Source organism: Patagioenas fasciata, chromosome 34, assembly GCF_037038585.1.
Source record: "Patagioenas fasciata isolate bPatFas1 chromosome 34, bPatFas1.hap1, whole genome shotgun sequence".
Lineage (NCBI taxonomy): Eukaryota > Metazoa > Chordata > Aves > Columbiformes > Columbidae > Patagioenas > Patagioenas fasciata.
The window spans coordinates 2,845,508-2,862,500 of record NC_092553.1 but is presented as its reverse complement, the minus strand read 5'-3'; the positions used below and the strand labels follow the sequence as shown (position 1 = coordinate 2,862,500).

Below are 16,993 nucleotides of genomic sequence, written 5' to 3'. Positions count from 1 at the left end.
TGTGATTTTTGCTCAAATAACCAAAAAATAACGACCTTTATTCCATTTCTGCAGAAATCAATTCGAAACGATGCAGCCACGGTTGTATTAGAGCCGTGAAACCCACTTAGACCTCGCTTTATTTTAGTCTTCCCTCCTATCCCCGTTAAGTGGTGGTGGTTGGACTCGATCTTAAGCGGCTCTTCCGACCAAAATGCTTCTATGGTTTTATGGTTCTGTGGTTTTATGGTTCTATGGTTGGTTCTATGGTTGGTTCTACAGTTCTATGGTTGGTTCTATGGTTCTGCAGTTCTACGGTTGGGCCTATGGTTGGTTCTATGGTTCTGCAGTTCTACGGTTGGGCCTATGGTTGGTTCTATGGTTCTGCAGTTCTATGGTTGAGCCTATGGTTGGTTCTATGGTTGAGCCTATGGTTGGTTCTATGGTTCTGCAGTTCTATGGTTGAGCCTACGGTTGGTTCTATGGTTCTGCAGTTCTATGGTTGGACCTACGGTTGGTTCTATGGTTCTGCAGTTCTATGGTTGGGCCTATGGTTGGTTCTATGGTTCTGCAGTTCTATGGTTGAGCCTACGGTTGGTTCTATGGTTCTGCAGTTCTATGGTTGAGCCTATGGTTGGTTCTATGGTTCTGCAGTTCTATGGTTGGACCTATGGTTGGTTCTATGGTTCTGCAGTTCTGTGGTTGAGCCTATGGTTGGTTCTATGGTTCTGCAGTTCTACGGTTGGACCTACGGTTGGTTCTATGGTTCTGCAGTTCTGTGGTTGGGCCTATGGTTGGTTCTATGGTTCTGCAGTTCTATGGTTGAGCCTACGGTTGGTTCTATGGTTCTGCAGTTCTATGGTTGGACCTATGGTTGGTTCTATGGTTCTGCAGTTCTGTGGTTGGGCCTATGGTTGGTTCTATGGTTCTACAACTCTACAGCTGGTTCTATGGTTGGTTCTATGGTTCTACAATTCTATGGTTGGTTCTACATTTGCATCTACAGTTGGTTCTATGGTTGATTCTATGGTTCTACAACTCTACTGTTGATTCTATGGTTGGTTCCACTATTCTATGGTTGGTTCTATGGTTCTACAATTGGTTCTACGTTTGCTTCTATGGTTGGTTCTATGGTTCTACAACTCTACGGTTGGTTCTATGGTTGATTCTACTATTCTACGGTTGGTTCTATGGTTCTACAGTTGATTCTATGATTGGTTCTACAATTCTATGGTTGGTTCTATGATTCTACAGTTGATTCTATGATTGGTTCTACAATTCTATGGTTGGTTCTATGGTTCTACAGTTGATTCTATGATTGGTTCTACAATTCTATGGTTGGTTCTACTATTCTATGGTTGGTTCTATGGTTCTACAGTTGATTCTATGGTTGGTTCTTCTATTCTATGGTTGGTTCTATGGTTCTACAGTTGATTCTATGGTCGGTTCTTCTATTCTATGGTTGGTTCTATGGTTCTACAGTTGATTCTATGGTCGGTTCTACTATTCTACGCTTGGTTCTACAATTCTACGGTTGATCCCATGTTTGATTCCATGATTGATTCTCTGACTCCACGATTCCATTGACCCCATCCAATGACCACGAGCGCTCTCGGAGGTCTTTCCTCTTCAACGCTGTTGTTCCTGATGCTCTTCCGTTGACTTTTCTTGGAAAGCAACACCTTCACACCCCCCAAAAAAGCGTCTTTGAGCCATCGCGGTCCCGCTCAGAGATCTTCCCTCAGCCAGAACCTCTCTATCTGCTGCTTGCCCTGCGCCAGGGCACTGATGTTGTAGGCGGCCCTGATGGCCGATTTCATGGCGGTTTCGATCCAGGCGTGGGGCTGAGCTGTGTGTTCCCCGGCAAAATACAACCGGCCCTCATTCTGGAAGAGAGGCCGCGAGTAGTCGGTGAACTGGTAGGGGGTGAAGGAAGCGAAGGCCCCCAGGGAGTGTTTGTCCAACTGCCACTTCTGGATGACGTGCTGGTTGCAGATGGATAGCAGGTGGTCCTTCTTGACTTGGTGGATGTAGGCCAGGTCTTGGAAGACCAGGTCCAAGCATTCATCGTCCGTTAAGGGCAGGAAGAACTCGGAGTCGTCGTTCCAAGTGTAGGAAGCCAAGATGACGCCCACCCCGCTGGAGAAGTTGTGGTTGGGGTAGTAGATGAAGCGGGAAGGGCGGTCGGTGATGGATTGTCCCCCGTGGATGCCGTCCTTCTCCCAGAACCTCTCGGAGCAAGCCAAGGCGATTTTGGTGGAGCTGGCGTAGTGGACGGAGCGCAGGGCGTTGGTCTTCGAGATAGAGAGCTCTGGCACGAAATGGATGCGCCTGGTGGCTTTGGCGCTGGAGGTGACAAGGACGTAATCCGCGGTGATGGATTTTGGAGCCCTGGGGTCCGGAGCTTGGTAGAACACTCGGACTTCATCTTTGTCCTGCACAATTTTCTCCACGGTGTGGTTGAGCCGGACAACGCCGGGCAACATTTTGTGGAAGGCGTTGGGTAGTTGGTCAAACCCACCCATGATTTCGTCGAAACTGAAAAGGGAGAAGAAGCAGGAGATGAGGGAAAAGACTTTCGGGTTTAGGAACCATGAAACTCGTTACTTTCGATTCAGATGTCGAAACGTCCTCTTCTCGTGGGCCAACCCAAAAGGGTGGGAAGAGGCGCCATCTCACCTGTTGTTGGAGAAGATCTCAAAATCCCACACGGAGCTGATGAAGGACAAATAGAACCCGGCGTCCTCGTTGAGCAGGTCGCCGATCATCTGAACCGCTCCCCGGCTTAGGTTTCCCTCTTTAATCAAATACTCCTGGAAGAGCCAGGAAGATGGAGCTAAAGCCTGGACCAGAAGGTTTAGCAGCACCAGGGGGATTAAATTTACCCTCCCAGCCTCTTACCTTGGTGGAGAAAGAGTCGTATTTCTTTATAAAGTCCTTGCAGTCTGTACCGTGGAACTTCTGAAAAGCCTGGAGAGGAAACATCGACATATTCGTGAGGAAAAAGTGCGTTTCCCAAAAGTGTCGCCCCAAATTCTCTCAGGATTCTCCTGGGGTTTGGCAAATCCTGGAGCTGAGCTTGACCTAGTGGATCCCGCCACTTGGGCTTCAAGTTTTTGGGAAGTTCGGCCTCTGCCCTTTCTCAGCCCGCCCTTGGGTCTCCCTCAACCCATCCTTGGGTTGTCCTAAACCCCTGGTTGGGTCTCCCTCAACCCACCCTTGGGTCTCCCTCAACCCATGGCTGGGTCTTTCTCAACCCACCTTTGGGTCTTTCTTCCTAAACCCCTGGTTGGGTCATTCTCAACCCACCCTTGGGTCTCCCTCAACCCATCCTTGGGTCATCCTAAACCCCTGGTTGGATCTCCCTCAACCCACCCTCGGGTCTCCCTCAACCCCTGGTTGGATCATTCTCAACCCACCCTTGGGTCGGTCTCCCTCAACCCACCCTTGGGTCGATCTCCCTCAACCCCTGGTTGGATCATCCTCAACCCACCCTCGGGTCTCCCTCAACCCCTGGTTGGATCATCCTCAACCCACCCTCGGGTCTCCCTCAACCCCTGGTTGGATCATCCTCAACCCACCCTCGGGTCTCCCTCAACCCCTGGTTGGATCATCCTCAACCCACCCTCGGGTCTCCCTCAACCCCTGGTTGGATCATTCTCAACCCACCCTCGGGTCTCCCTCAACCCCTGGTTGGATCATTCTCAACCCACCCTTGGGTCTCCCTCAACCCCTGGTTGGATCATTCTCAACCCACCCTCGGGTCTCCCTCAACCCCTGGTTGGATCATTCTCAACCCACCCTCGGGTCTCCCTCAACCCCTGGCTGGATCATTCTCAACCCACCCTCGGGTCTCCCTCAACCCCTGGTTGGATCATTCTCAACCCACCCTCGGGTCTCCCTCAACCCCTGGTTGGATCATTCTCAACCCACCCTCGGGTCTCCCTCAACCCCTGGCTGGATCATCCTCAACCCACCCTCGGGTCTCCCTCAACCCCTGGTTGGATCATTCTCAACCCACCCTCGGGTCTCCCTCAACCCCTGGTTGGATCATTCTCAACCCACCCTCGGGTCTCCCTCAACCCCTGGTTGGATCATTCTCAACCCACCCTCGGGTCTCCCTCAACCCCTGGTTGGATCATTCTCAACCCACCCTCAGGTCTCCCTCAACCCATGGCTGGGTCTTCCTAAACCTATAGTTGGGTCTTCCTCAACCCACCCTTGGGTCTCCTCAACCCATTGTGCAGGAGAGGGTCAACCACAGCTTGGAGGAAACACCTTCAACCCCTTTCGGACGCATGAGGCCGCCTCCTTCTCCTATGGGCACGTACCTTATTTAGGACCTCTCTATAGAGCTGGGTGGCGCTCTTGCCTTTCTCTGGTGGATCCACGGGGTATTTGAGGACATCTGGGTTTTGATTCACCTCCTCGGTTCTTTTCCGAACACGGTTCACAGCATACCAGGTGTTGTTGTCCTCCCGGAACGGTGTTAAGCTCAGGTTAAACTGCCTGATGAATTCACGGATGATCCTAGACAAGAGGAGAATGCATGGGGGCGAGAGTTGACCAACAACCCTCCAAAATTCTGCTTTCCCATTGGCGACGTTGGTGTAGCTGTGTGTCATGGTCCTGAGATGAGCTGAGACCTTCCTCTCCCCAACTCAATCCAAGGTGACCGTGTGGTTTTTGCCCCATCTCAAACCACAGGTTTCCCCCCAAAATGGACGGGTTCCTCATCTCGACCGTGGTGGTGACGTAGGACGTTGTCTTACCTGTGGTTGAGCGGCAGGCGCATGGCTCCCAGCTCCACGTACCAATCGCGTCCCTTGGGTCGGTACGTCCAGATCCGCCCACCAACCCGGTCGCTCATCTCCAGGATGGTCACCTGAGGACGGGGACGGGGGGGTTTTGGAAACGGGCAGACGGTGGCACCAACCTGTCCCTCTGTGTCTTCAAAACCCACCGGTCTGACTTCTTTCCACCACCTTGCGATGGCCAACGTGGTTTTGAAACCCCCCAAGGACCTTCTCCCTTAACAAGGCAGGACCTGAAGGGTTCACGGGCCTTGTGCTGGTTGACCAATGTCAACACAACGTGTCCTCCAAGAAGGTCCTTGGATGCTGGTGGTGCCACCTCTACCTCAACAACCCAATGGGAACGTGTCCTCCAAGAAGCTCCTTGGATGCTGGTGGTGCCACCTCTACCTCAACAACCCAATGGGAACGTGTCCTCCAAGAAGCTCCTTGGATGCTGGTGGTGCCACCTCTACCTCAACAACCCAATGGGAACGTGTCCTCCAAGAAGCTCCTTGGATGCTGGTGGTGCCACCTCTACCTCAACAACCCAATGGGAACGTGTCCTCCAAGAAGCTCCTTGGATGCTGGTGGTGCCACCTCTACCTCAACAACCCAATGGGAACGTGTCCTCCAAGAAGGTCCTTGGATGCTGGTGGTGCCACCTCTACCTCAACAACCCAATGGGAACGTGTCCTCCAAGAAGCTCCTTGGATGCTGGTGGTGCCACCTCTACCTCAACAACCCAATGGGAACGTGTCCTCCAAGAAGCTCCTTGGATGCTGGTGGTGCCACCTCTACCTCAACAACCCAATGGGAACGTGTCCTCCAAGAAGCTCCTTGGATGCTGGTGGTGCCACCTCTACCTCAACAACCCAATGGGAACGTGTCCTCCAAGAAGCTTCTTGGATGCTGGTGGTGCCACCTCTACCTCAACAACCCAATGGGAACGTGTCCTCCAAGAAGCTCCTTGGATGCTGGTGGTGCCACCTCTACCTCAACAACCCAATGGGAACGTGTCCTCCAAGAAGCTCCTTGGATGCTGGTGGTGCCACCTCTACCTCAACAACCATTGGGGCTACAAGTTGTAGAACTTGAGGCTGGAGGTGCCTCTAGATGGGTCTAGTCCAGCCTAATTAAATCACCCCTTCAACCTTCTCCCACCACCATGGTCCTTTCCTTCTCCAGGGTGGAAAATCCTCCGTGCAGGATGAAACTCAAGGTCCAACGACACCCAACGGCTCTCACGCAACTACTTACGCTGTGGCCGGCGTCTCGGAGCAACTTCGCTGCCGTCAACCCGCCGATCCCCGCGCCGACGATGACCACGTTGACCGGATGGGTTGTGGGTTCCAAGCCATGTTTGGCCATCTCCAGTAGCTTCTCGTAGTCTTTGTCGGGGAAACACGGGAACTCGTCCGCGCCCAGGAGACCCACAAGGAGGAGGATTTGGAAGAGAACTGGAGGGAGAAGAAGGGGAGGGATGAATATCATGCAATGGAGGCACTCGGTGATGAGCATTGGGGTTCATCCCTGGCATCCTGGCACGTCAGTGGCAGCACAAACTGGTTCCAAAGACGTAGGTGTCCAAACCTCAAAGAGGAACCATCCAGCCGACGTGTTTTGTTAATCAACTGGTACGATTATGAAACCCGATGGCATCAGGTTCCACACGACCGCGCCCAGACGCCGAGTCGATGTGATTTATTGTTATATTTTAAAGATAAACCGGCCCCGTATATGGTTTTTCGTCTTCGTGCTCGTGTTCTGCTCATGTAGCTCCCGCGGTGGGTCCGCAAAATGAGTTTAACCCCTTCAAATAAGCTCAAAAGTAACAAAGAATGATAATTAATGTCGTCAACGTGCGAAGAATTGAGGTGATTTCGTTGGCCCTTTCCCATAAGCGTGTAATTCGTGGTGGTTTTGATGTGTTATATAGAAATATAGACGGACGGACAGACTGGATGGACACTACTGGACAGAATAGATGGAGATGATATTGCATAGAAAGATGGATGATATTATGTAGATAAATAGATGATATAACATAGAAAGATGGGCAATATGTAGAAAAATAGACAATATAGCATAGAAAGATGGACAATATAGCATAGAAAGGTGGACAATATGTAGAAAAATAGACAATATAGCATAGAAAGACGGACAATATAGCATAGAAAGGTGGACAATATGTAGAAAAATAGACAATATAGCATAGGAAGGTGGACAATATGTAGAAAAATAGACAATATAGCATAGAAAGGTGGACAATATGTAGAAAAATAGGCAGTATAGCATAGGAAGGTGGACAATATGTAGAAAAATAGACAATATAGCATAGAAAGACGGACAATATAGCATAGGAAGGTGGACAATATGTAGAAAAATAGACAATATAGCATAGGAAGGTGGACAATATGTAGAAAAATAGACAATATAGCGTAGAAAGACGGACAATATGTAGAAAAATAGACAGTATGGCATAGGAAGGTGGACAATATGTAGAAAAATAGACAATATAGCATAGGAAGGTGGACAATATGTAGAAAAATAGACAATATAGCATAGGAAGGTGGACAATATGTAGAAAAATGATGGACAATATCACATAGATGAAGACAAGCGATGGGACTTGTCCATTTATTTAGTGATTTAGTGTCAGAGATACCCTATGGAGACACCTATAGGGGACAGAGGGCGTTATATTAAATATCCTCACATGGAAAGGAAGTTTGAGCAGAACTTGGGAGAACGAAAAGACGTTGGGACCAGGTCTTGGAGACATCTGATGGATTCTCCATCTTCCATCAGACCTCTTGGTGTCATGGGTAGACATGGAGATCCCCCAAACCCAACAGGAACGTGTCCTCCAAGAAGGTCCTTGGATGCTGGTGGTGCCACCTCTACCTCAACAACCCAATGGGAACGTGTCCTCCAAGAAGGTCCTTGGACGTTGCTGAAGGTCCTTGGACATTGGTGGTGCCTCTACCTCAACAACCCAACGCCCAATGACCATGAAGTGGTTGAGCTGAAGGAAATGAAGGTTCCTGGCCATGGAAGTGACACCAAGGGTGGATGTTCTACCAGGTAAAAAGGCATCGAAGGCGAAAGAAAATGGGGATAAAATAGAGCGAGAAGGTTGAAGATTGAGGGGAGAATCACTCACCGATCCCGGCCATGGTTGTGGTGGGAAGACGAGTCCTCTTGTGCGATTTGTCTTCATTTTATACCCTGGCTTTAAAAAAAAAGGCAGACCTAGCTAGAAGAATTCTACCAATCAGTAAAAGGGTGAGCAACGCCTGATTTATCATCGGAAGGGGAAGTGGTGGATCGTTTTTCATCTTTAATCACTGGCATTATGAGCTTTGGCCAACAGCCATGGGTCCGTGGCACCTTTGAGAAGCATTGTTAATATCAGAATGAGCCAAGGGCGACATCAAGTTCCTGGTGAAGGGGAGAGACCTTCCCCGTGTGTCCCTCCCATCGAAATCGGCCTAAATATCGCGGGATTCGCCCTACGTTGGGTTTGGTTTTGCGTCTCCTTCCTATCAAAACCCATCTAAACGTCGTGGGGTTCATCGTGTGCCCCCCAGCTCCAAAAATCCCACCTTTTTGGTGATGCAAACGGGCGTTTCCAGGTGATGGTTCATCCATTGTGTGCTCTTACGATCAGCGTTGAGTGATTTGCGTTCGATTCCGTCTTCGTTGCTACGGAGGGAACTTGGCCGCCTTCAAAAAAGGGCAAAAAATGGCGAGTTGTGCCAGGATTTTTCCAGGATGAAGAACTTTGACCAACCGAAGGACCATAAATCGAATTGAGGAGCCATCCCTGGGCTGCACGGTGAGATTTTGTTATTATTATTACGATTTTCTGTCTTCTTTCGGCGCCGTTTCCTTCGTTTCGATCGCAGCATCGTGAGCTTCCCAACCTCATCGCCGCGCTTTGAGTCTCAACGGCATCGTGGGGCTTTTCATCGAGTTTAGCCGTAAAACATCGTGGTTTAATCATAAAATATCTTGATTTAATAATACAATATCTCAAGGCGGGTGGGAAATGGGAAGATCATCAAGTTGAGCTCCCACAGGTTGAGTTTTGGAGAATCAGGACGAGGGCGTTGGGGCCAAAATGATGGATTTAATGTCAAGGCGACGCTTATTTAACCTCAGGACCGATTTCTGCTGGCGTCGAGGCAAAAATAGGAACCGATTCTTTGCATCTGAACGTCCTCAAAGTTCCCCTTTCTTGTCGTTAAAGTTGGGCAACGAACATCTGCGGAAACTTTGAAGAAATAGTAAAGAATTGCTTGATTTTTTCATGAGGTTTTTGTCCTGCTTGAGCAAACCCAACAGGAAAGGCAAAGGTGTCGCTTGGAGCCTGATTTGTTAATGTTTTAATTGTTTTTTAGCTGTGTTGGGCCCGTCGGGTTCATTTCCTGGTCCCTATGGGCGTCTACGTTGGAAATGCCAAATTATTGCTCCACACAAAGCAAACGTTACTTCCTGGAGGATTTGGGGATTAAAGAAGACGTGTTCCCAACCAGGTGGAGATTTTGGATGGGTGATTGTTAATTCCGCCTCGTTTGACAGAGCCAGCTTGACGTGTCCTACCAAGGCTGGGCCCGAAATGACGCCGTTTATTGTCTGAGCGGAAGAATTTCAAGGCAATAATTGCAAAAGGAGTTCCTCCCATGTTCCTGCTCCTCTACAACTTCCCTGAGCGTTACTGGAAACCGAGTTTCTCCCCCCAAAACCGATTACAACACGGGTGGAATCAATCGGCGTTGGATGGGGTAAGACCGGGATGACTGTTGCTCGCAAATTGTTGTTTTTCTAGGTGTTAATGTTGGGTTTTTTCCTTGATGAAGGGAAGATAAGAAGCCAAGGGATGGTTCCTTGCAACTGATGTTGGCGTGGCCCGAAGAACACGGGAGGCGCGAGGACGCGTGAGCGTTGAGGATGTGAAAATGAGAAGGGCAGAGATGGGAAAAACCCAGGGTGTATCCGGGTGGATTTATTAACAAAGTAATTAGCCCTTGTGAGCCTTTGAGCCGTGCCGATGGTTTCTGTTGAGGAAAGTCGCTCTTTCGTTGGGTTTCTATTCATTTCCTGCTCGCGTCTTGCACGTCCTCCAACCCATTTTGGAGATTGGGGCGAAACTCTGGGAAATAAGGGTTCTTTTTGAGGTTGGGGTGAAGGTTTTGATTGGGAGGTCGAGCACGTTGGAGGTCTTGAGGGGTTTGAGGCCTTGGAGGCGTTGAGGGGTGTTGGAGGTTGACATTAGGCTTGGTTGCCATGGGTCAAGAGGGACCCCGGCAACCGTGGTTCTCCCCATTGTGACCTAGGGGTGGAGCTTGTTCTCTTGGCCAATGGAAGGGCTTGGAGCTGGTCCTCATTTGCATGTTGGGATAAATTGGGGAGGGCGGGGTCGATTGTTGGACAAGAGGGGTCCGGAAGCAAAGGGAGGAGATCGAGCCATGGTGGCTGCTGAAGGGAGGAAGACCCAGAAGGGGAGGAAGACCCAAGAGGGAAGGAAGACCCAGAAGGGAAGGAAGACCCAAGAGGGAAGGAAGACCCAAAATGGACGGACATCCCGAAAGGGAAGGACATCCCAACGTGGAAGGAGACAGAGAAGCCATGGCGGGAGATCTCCAACCAACCAACCGAAGCGCCGGGTCCCACCGAAGCGTCAACCCATGAAGAAACCCAAGAGGAGCCCCTCAACGCCCAACCGGCTCCTCTCGAACCAAGGCCAGGGCGTCATGGCCGACTTTGTGAGGAACATTCGCAACCAGGTGTCGAAGGAGGCCGAACGCTTGAGGAGAAGGAGCCGCCATCGCGTCGTGGGGCCCGCGCACGTCCGGGCCGCCCTACGGCGCGTGGTGCCCGAGTGGAGATGGGGACCGGCGGCCACCTCCAGAAACAGGGACTAAAGGATGCGCCGAAACGCCGAGAAACGCCCCGATTTCTCAAGAAGAAAGAGCCAAGTGGATTTGGGAGATTTTGGGGGGCGAAACCATCGCAATAAAGTCCCAATATGGCGGCCCACAGTGGTTTATTCGCTAAGGGAGGATGAGGAGGGGTCGGTGTTTCCTTAGCGAGAATCTTTAGGCCTCCGTTTGCGGACCAGAAATAACCAGGGGAGGGGAAATAGATTCCCTTGATTTTCAGGCCAAAAATGCACATTTGGGTGTAATTCCTTGATTTTTAGGCCCCCCAAAAATCCTTACGCAAGTTGCTTTGTTCTTTTTGGTGTAATTCCTTGGTTTTCAGGCCCAAAATGCAAATTCCTGCGTTATTTTGCTGTAATTTATTGGTTTTTAGGGCCCTTATGCAAATCCCTTTGTCCTTTTGGTGCAATTCCTTGGGTTTTAGGCCAAAAGTGCAAAATGCCTTAAATACACGATTTTCTCATTGAAAGTAGATGATTATAAATACTTTAATATACGTGTTTTAATTGCTAACGAATTATGGGAATGGCTGCGAGTCCCACTAGGCTCAATTATCCTTATTGATTAGATTAATTAATTACATTGATGCCAATTAAAGGGGTGACTCTTAAATACGGTAAAGACCGGCAGGACAGGGCGAAGGTGCCAAGCGGCTTTTGGGGTGATGGTGGCGTTTGAATTTGCTGGGAAAATCGGTCGATTATTGGGGTAAGAAGAGGAAAAAATTAGAATTTAGAAAATTTTAGAAGTTTAAATTTTAGAAGTTTAAATTTTAGAAGTTTAAATTTTTGAAGTTTTAAATTTTAGAAGTTAAATTTTAGAAGAAGTTTAAATTTTAGAAGAAGTTTAAATTTTAGAAGAAGTTTAAATTTTAGAAGTGTTAAATTTTAGAAGAAGTGTTAAATTTTAGAAGTGTTAAATTTTAGAAGTGTTAAATTTTAGAAGTTTTAAACTTTAGAAGCTAAATTTTAGAAGTTAAAATTTAGAAGTTAAAATTTTAGAAGTTATATTTTAGAAGTTAAATTTTAGAAGCTAAAATTTTAGAAGTTAAATTTCAGAAGTTTTAAATTTCAGAAGTTTTAAATTTCAGAAGTTAAAATTTTAGAAGTTAAAATTTAGAAGTTAAAATTTAGAAGTTAAAATTTCAGAAGTTAAAATTTCAGAAGTTAAAATTTCAGAAGTTTTAAATTTCAGAAGTTTTAAATTTCAGAAGTTTTAAATTTCAGAAGTTTTAAATTTCAGAAGTTTTAAATTTCAGAAGTTAAAATTTAGAAGTTAAAATTTAGAAGTTAAAATTTAGAAGTTAAAATTTCAGAAGTGTTAAAATTTCAGAAGTGTTAAAATTTCAGAAGTGTTAAAATTTCAGAAGTGTTAAAATTTCAGAAGTGTTAAAATTTCGAAGTGTAAAATTTTAGAAGTGTAAAATTTTAGAAGTGAATTTTTTTTTTAAATTAAATCTTTTTTAAAACTAAAATTTTAAAGATTTAAAATGGGGTGAAAAGCTGAAGTTCCCTGACCGGGAATCGAACCCGGGCCGCGGCGGTGAGAGCGCCGAATCCTGACCACTAGACCACCAGGGACGCGTTGGAACCGCGATTTTAATTGAACCCCCACATCTCATAAAACTCACAGAACCCCCAGCTCCTATTTCTGCTTTATTAGAGCAATAATTTGGGGGGAAAAAAGGGAAAACGAGCATTTTCCGTAAATCAGGCTTAAATGTGCTAAAAAACGGGCGTTTTCTGTTAAAAAAGTGACAAATTTTAATGTTTTTAGGCGGAAAAAGATGTGTCAGGAGTGGGATTCGAACCCACGCCTCCACTCGGAGACCAGAAATCCCCATAGGAGGGAAAGCGAAGCGCTTGAGTCTGGCGCCTTGGACCACTCGGCCATCCTGACACCCCAAAAATCCCCCTCGTCCTCCTTAATTCACCCCGCTTTAATTTCAATTAATTAAATTAAATTAATTAAATTTAATTAAGTTTAATTATTGGGGGTTAGGGCAAAAAAACCCGGTTTTCTTTTGGTGTAATTCCTTGGTTTTCAGGCCAAACCCCGCCCCCGCCATGCCAATCATTGATGAGGAAGGGGCGGTGTCCCAACCAACCAATCACACGCGATCGTTGGGCGCTCATTTGCATGTTCCGCCCCCCCATAGTTCCGCCCCCATAGTTCCCCCCCCCATAGTCCCCCCCAAATAGTTCCCCCCCCAATGTTCCTCCCCCCCAATGTTCCTCCCCCCCCATAGTTCCCCCCCCCACTTCCCCCCCCCCACAGTTCCCCCCCCCATAGCTCCCCCCCCATAGTTCCCCCCCCCCCTAGTTCCGCCCCCCTAGTTCCGCCCCCCTAGTTCCCCCCCCCTAGTTCCCCCCCCCTAGTTCCCCCCCCTAGCTCCCCCCCCATAGTCCCCCCCCCATAGTCCCCCCCCCATAGTCCCCCCCCCATAGTCCCCCCCCCCATAGTCCCCCCCCCATAGTCCCCCCCCATAGTCCCCCCCCATAGTCCCCCCCGTAGCTCCACCCCCCCGTAGCTCCACCCCCCCGTAGCTCCACCCCCTCCAGCTCTCCCCCCAACTCCTCCCATAGCTCCATTCTGCCCATAGCTCCACCCCCCCGTAGCTCCACCCCCCCCCGTAGCTCCACCCCCCCGTAGCTCCACCCCCCCATAGCTCCACCCCCCATAGTTCCACCCGCCAACCATGGTTGTGATGGGCCCAGGAGCTGGGTAGAAACCAAGGAGACTCAATGGCCGCCAAGAGAGGAAGAACCTCGAGGAAGAGGAAGAGGAAGAAGAAGACCCAACGGACGAGGCCGTTGCTCAGATGGCGAAGGCCAACGAGCCAACGCAACCGGTGGAAACCACCCATGGGGAGACTCAAGCGTTGGGTGAAGAGGTCTTGCCAACGCTCCATGTCGCATCTACTGCCTCAACCACCGCCCCGGCGCATGTCGGCGGAGGCCAAGAGGTTGATGGACGCCTCCATGGGGATTCTGTGCCAAGGGTTGGTCAACGAGGCCGATCGGCGCCGGCGCCGGCGCCGCGGCTCCTTCATCGGCACCGTGGAGCTGCGGGCGGCCGTGGAGGCCGTGATGAGACGCGGGGCACGCTCCGTCTTCTCCGTCCCCGCGTGAGGTGAAGCCCGAGGGGCCTCGTTGGGTGACGGGGGAGAAGAAGAAGAAGAAGGACCGAAGAATAAACTTGGAGGCTTCCTCGCCCGCCCAACTCGGAGTTGTTCGTGGTTGGATGAGCAACACCCAACAGCACCCACAGGCCCATGTGGGTGGTGATTTGGAGGTGATTTGGGTGGGAGCATCTTCATTGGGGAGGTTGGAGACTCGTTGGGGAGGTTGGAGACTCGTTGGGGAGGTTGGAGATCCACCAGAGGTTGGAGATTCAAGGGGGGAGGTTGGAGACCCATTGGGGAGGCTGGAGATTCATTGGGGAGGTTGGAGACCAATGTGGGAGGTTGGAGACCCAATGGAGAGGCTGGAGATCCACCAAGAAGGCTGGGGACCCAATGGGGGAGCTCGGAGACCCAATGGGGGAGCTCAGAGACCAATGTGGGAGGTTGGAGACCCAATGGAGAGGCTGGAGATCAACCAAGAAGGCTGGAGACCCAATGGGGGAGCTCGGAGACACAATGGGGGAGTTTGGAGACCCAGTGTGGGAGGTTGGAGACCCAATGGAGAGGCTGGGGACTCAATGGGGAGGTTGGAGACCCATGGGGGAGATTGGAGACCAGTGTGGGAGGTTGGAGACCCAATGGAGAGGCTGGGGACTCAATGGGGAGGTTGGAGACCCATGGGGGAGATTGGAGACCCAATGGGGAGGTTGGAGATCCACCGGAGGCTGGAGATTCAGTGGGGGAGGTTGGAGACTCAAAGGGGAGGTTGGAGACCCAATGGGGAGGTTGAAGACTCAAAGGGGACGTTGGAGATCAAATGAGGAGGTTGGAGACTCAGTGGGGATCAAATGAGGAGGCTGGAGACTCAAAGGGGAGGTTGAAGACCCAATGAGGAGGTTGGAGATCAAATGAGGAGGTTGGAGACCCAATGAGGAAGTTGGAGACTCGATGGGGATCAAATGAGGAGGTTGGAGACTCAGTGGGGAGGTTGGAGACTCAGTGGGGAGGTTGGAGACTCAGTGGGGAGGTTGGAGACTCAAAGGGGAGGTTGGAGACTCGATGGGGATCAAATGAGGAGGTTGGAGACTCAAATGAGGAGGTTGGAGACCCAATGGGGAAGTTGAAGACCCAATGGGGAGGTTGGAGATCAAATGAGGAGGTTGGAGACTCGATGGGGATCAAATGAGGAGGTTGGAGACTCAAAGGGGAGGTTGGAGACTCAAAGGGGAGGTTGGAGACTCAAAGGGGAGGTTGGAGACCCAATGAGGAGGTTGGAGACTCAAAGGGGAGGTTGAAGACCCAATGGGGAGGTTGGAGACTCAAAGGGGAGGTTGGAGACTCAAAGGGGAGGTTGAAGACCCAATGAGGAGGTTGGAGACTCAAAGGGGAGGTTGGAGACTCAAAGGGGAGGTCAGAGGCCCATGGGGGATGTTGGAGACTCAAAGGGGAGGTCGGAGGCCCATGGGGGATGTTGGAGACTCAGTGGGGAGGTTGGAGACCCACTGGAGAAGTTGGCCATGGTGGGACATAGGGTGGTGGGGCTGAGTAGGAGAGAGAAACTGTTTTCTGCCCCACATCCTCACCTTTTCTGCCCCACATCCTCACCTTTTCTGCCCCACATCCTCACCTTTTCTGCCCCACATTCTCTCACCTTTTCTGCCCCACATTCTCGTCTTTTCTGCCCCATATTCTCTCCATTTTCTGCCCCACATTCTCTACATTTTCTGCCCCACATTCTCATGTTTTCTGCCCCCCAAATCTCTCATTTTCTGCCCCCAAATCTCTCATTTTCTGCCCTGAATTCTCTACATTTTTCTGCCCCACATTCTCACCTTTTCTGTCCCACGTTCCCACCTTTTTCTGCCCCACATTCTCACCTTTTTGGCCCCAAATCCTCACGTTTTTCTGCCCCACATTCTCAACTTTTTTGCCCCACATTCTCACCTTTTTTGCCCCACATTGTAGCGTTTTTTGCCCCACATTCTCATGTTTTCTGCCCCTAAATCTCTCATTTTCTGCCCCAAATTCTCTACATTTTTTTGCCCCACATTCTCACCTTTTTTGCCCCACATTCTCACCTTTTTTGCCCCACATTCTCACCTTTTCTGCCCCACATTCTCTACATTTTCTGCCCCCAATTCTCTACCTTTTCTGCCCCACATTCTTGTGTTTTCTGCCCCAAATTCTCATGTTTTCTGACCCACATTCTCTCACCTTTTCTGCCCCACATTCTCACGTTTTCTGCCCCACATTCTCTACATTTTCTGCCCCCAATTCTCTACCTTTTCTGCCCCACATTCTTGTGTTTTCTGCCCCAAATTCTCATGTTTTCTGCCCCACATTCTTGTGTTTTCTGCCCCAAATTCTCATGTTTTCTGCCCCACATTCTCCCCTTTTCTGCCCCCAATTCTCTACATTTTCTGCCCCACATTCTCATGTTTTCTTCCCCCTAAATCTCTCATTTTCTGCCCCAAATTCTCTACATTTTTCTGCCCCCAATTCTCTACATTTTCCGCCCCACATTCCCTCATTTTCCACCCCCCACATTCCCTCATTTTCCACCCCCCACATTCCCACCTTTTCTGCCCCACATCCTCACCTTTTCTGCCCCACATTCTCATGTTTTCTGCCCCATATTATCTCCATTTTCTGCCCCACATTCTCTACATTTTCTGCCCCACATTCTCATGTTTTCTGCCCCCCAAATCTCTCATTTTCTGCCCCCAAATCTCTCATTTTCTGCCCCAAATTCTCTACATTTTTCTGCCCCACATTCTCACCTTTTTGGCCCCAAATCCTCACGTTTTTCTGCCCCACATTCTCAACTTTTTTGCCCCACATTCTCTCACCTTTTCTGCCCCACATTCTCGTCTTTTCTGCCCCACATTCTCACGTTTTTTGCCCCAAATTCTCCCCTTTTCTGCCCCAAATCCTCGCGTTTCTTGCCCCACATTCTCACGTTTTTCTGCCCCACATTCTGATGTTTTCTGCCCCCAAATTCTCATGTTTTCTGCCCCCAAATCTCTCATTTTCTGCCCCACATTCTCTACATTTTTCTGCCCCCAATTCTCTACATTTTCTGCCCCCCAAATCTCTCATTTTCTGCCCCCCAAATCTCTCATTTTCTGCCCCCAAATCTCTCATTTTCT

General features: G+C 49.6%; 1 protein-coding gene and 2 non-coding genes across 3 annotated transcripts; all 3 read right to left on the bottom strand.

Annotated features, from left to right (window-relative positions):
• Positions 1–1,706: 1,706 nt before the first annotated feature.
• Positions 1,707–7,951, bottom strand: IL4I1 (interleukin 4 induced 1). The gene is made up of 7 exons (XM_065859800.1): positions 7,939–7,951; positions 6,033–6,232; positions 4,752–4,864; positions 4,311–4,509; positions 2,881–2,949; positions 2,659–2,792; positions 1,707–2,517 (listed from the first exon to the last, which is right to left on the bottom strand). Exons 1-7 carry the CDS (start codon positions 7,949–7,951, stop codon positions 1,707–1,709), a joined length of 1,539 nt encoding a protein of 512 aa, XP_065715872.1.
• A 4,277-nt stretch (positions 7,952–12,228) lies between these two features.
• TRNAE-CUC (transfer RNA glutamic acid (anticodon CUC)) lies at positions 12,229–12,300 on the bottom strand. Its single transcript has one exon. It is a non-coding gene; the product is annotated as a tRNA-Glu (tRNA).
• Positions 12,301–12,509: 209 nt separating this feature from the next.
• TRNAL-CAA (transfer RNA leucine (anticodon CAA)) lies at positions 12,510–12,619 on the bottom strand. The gene is made up of 2 exons: positions 12,582–12,619; positions 12,510–12,555 (listed from the first exon to the last, which is right to left on the bottom strand). It is a non-coding gene; the product is annotated as a tRNA-Leu (tRNA).
• Positions 12,620–16,993: the final 4,374 nt, after the last annotated feature.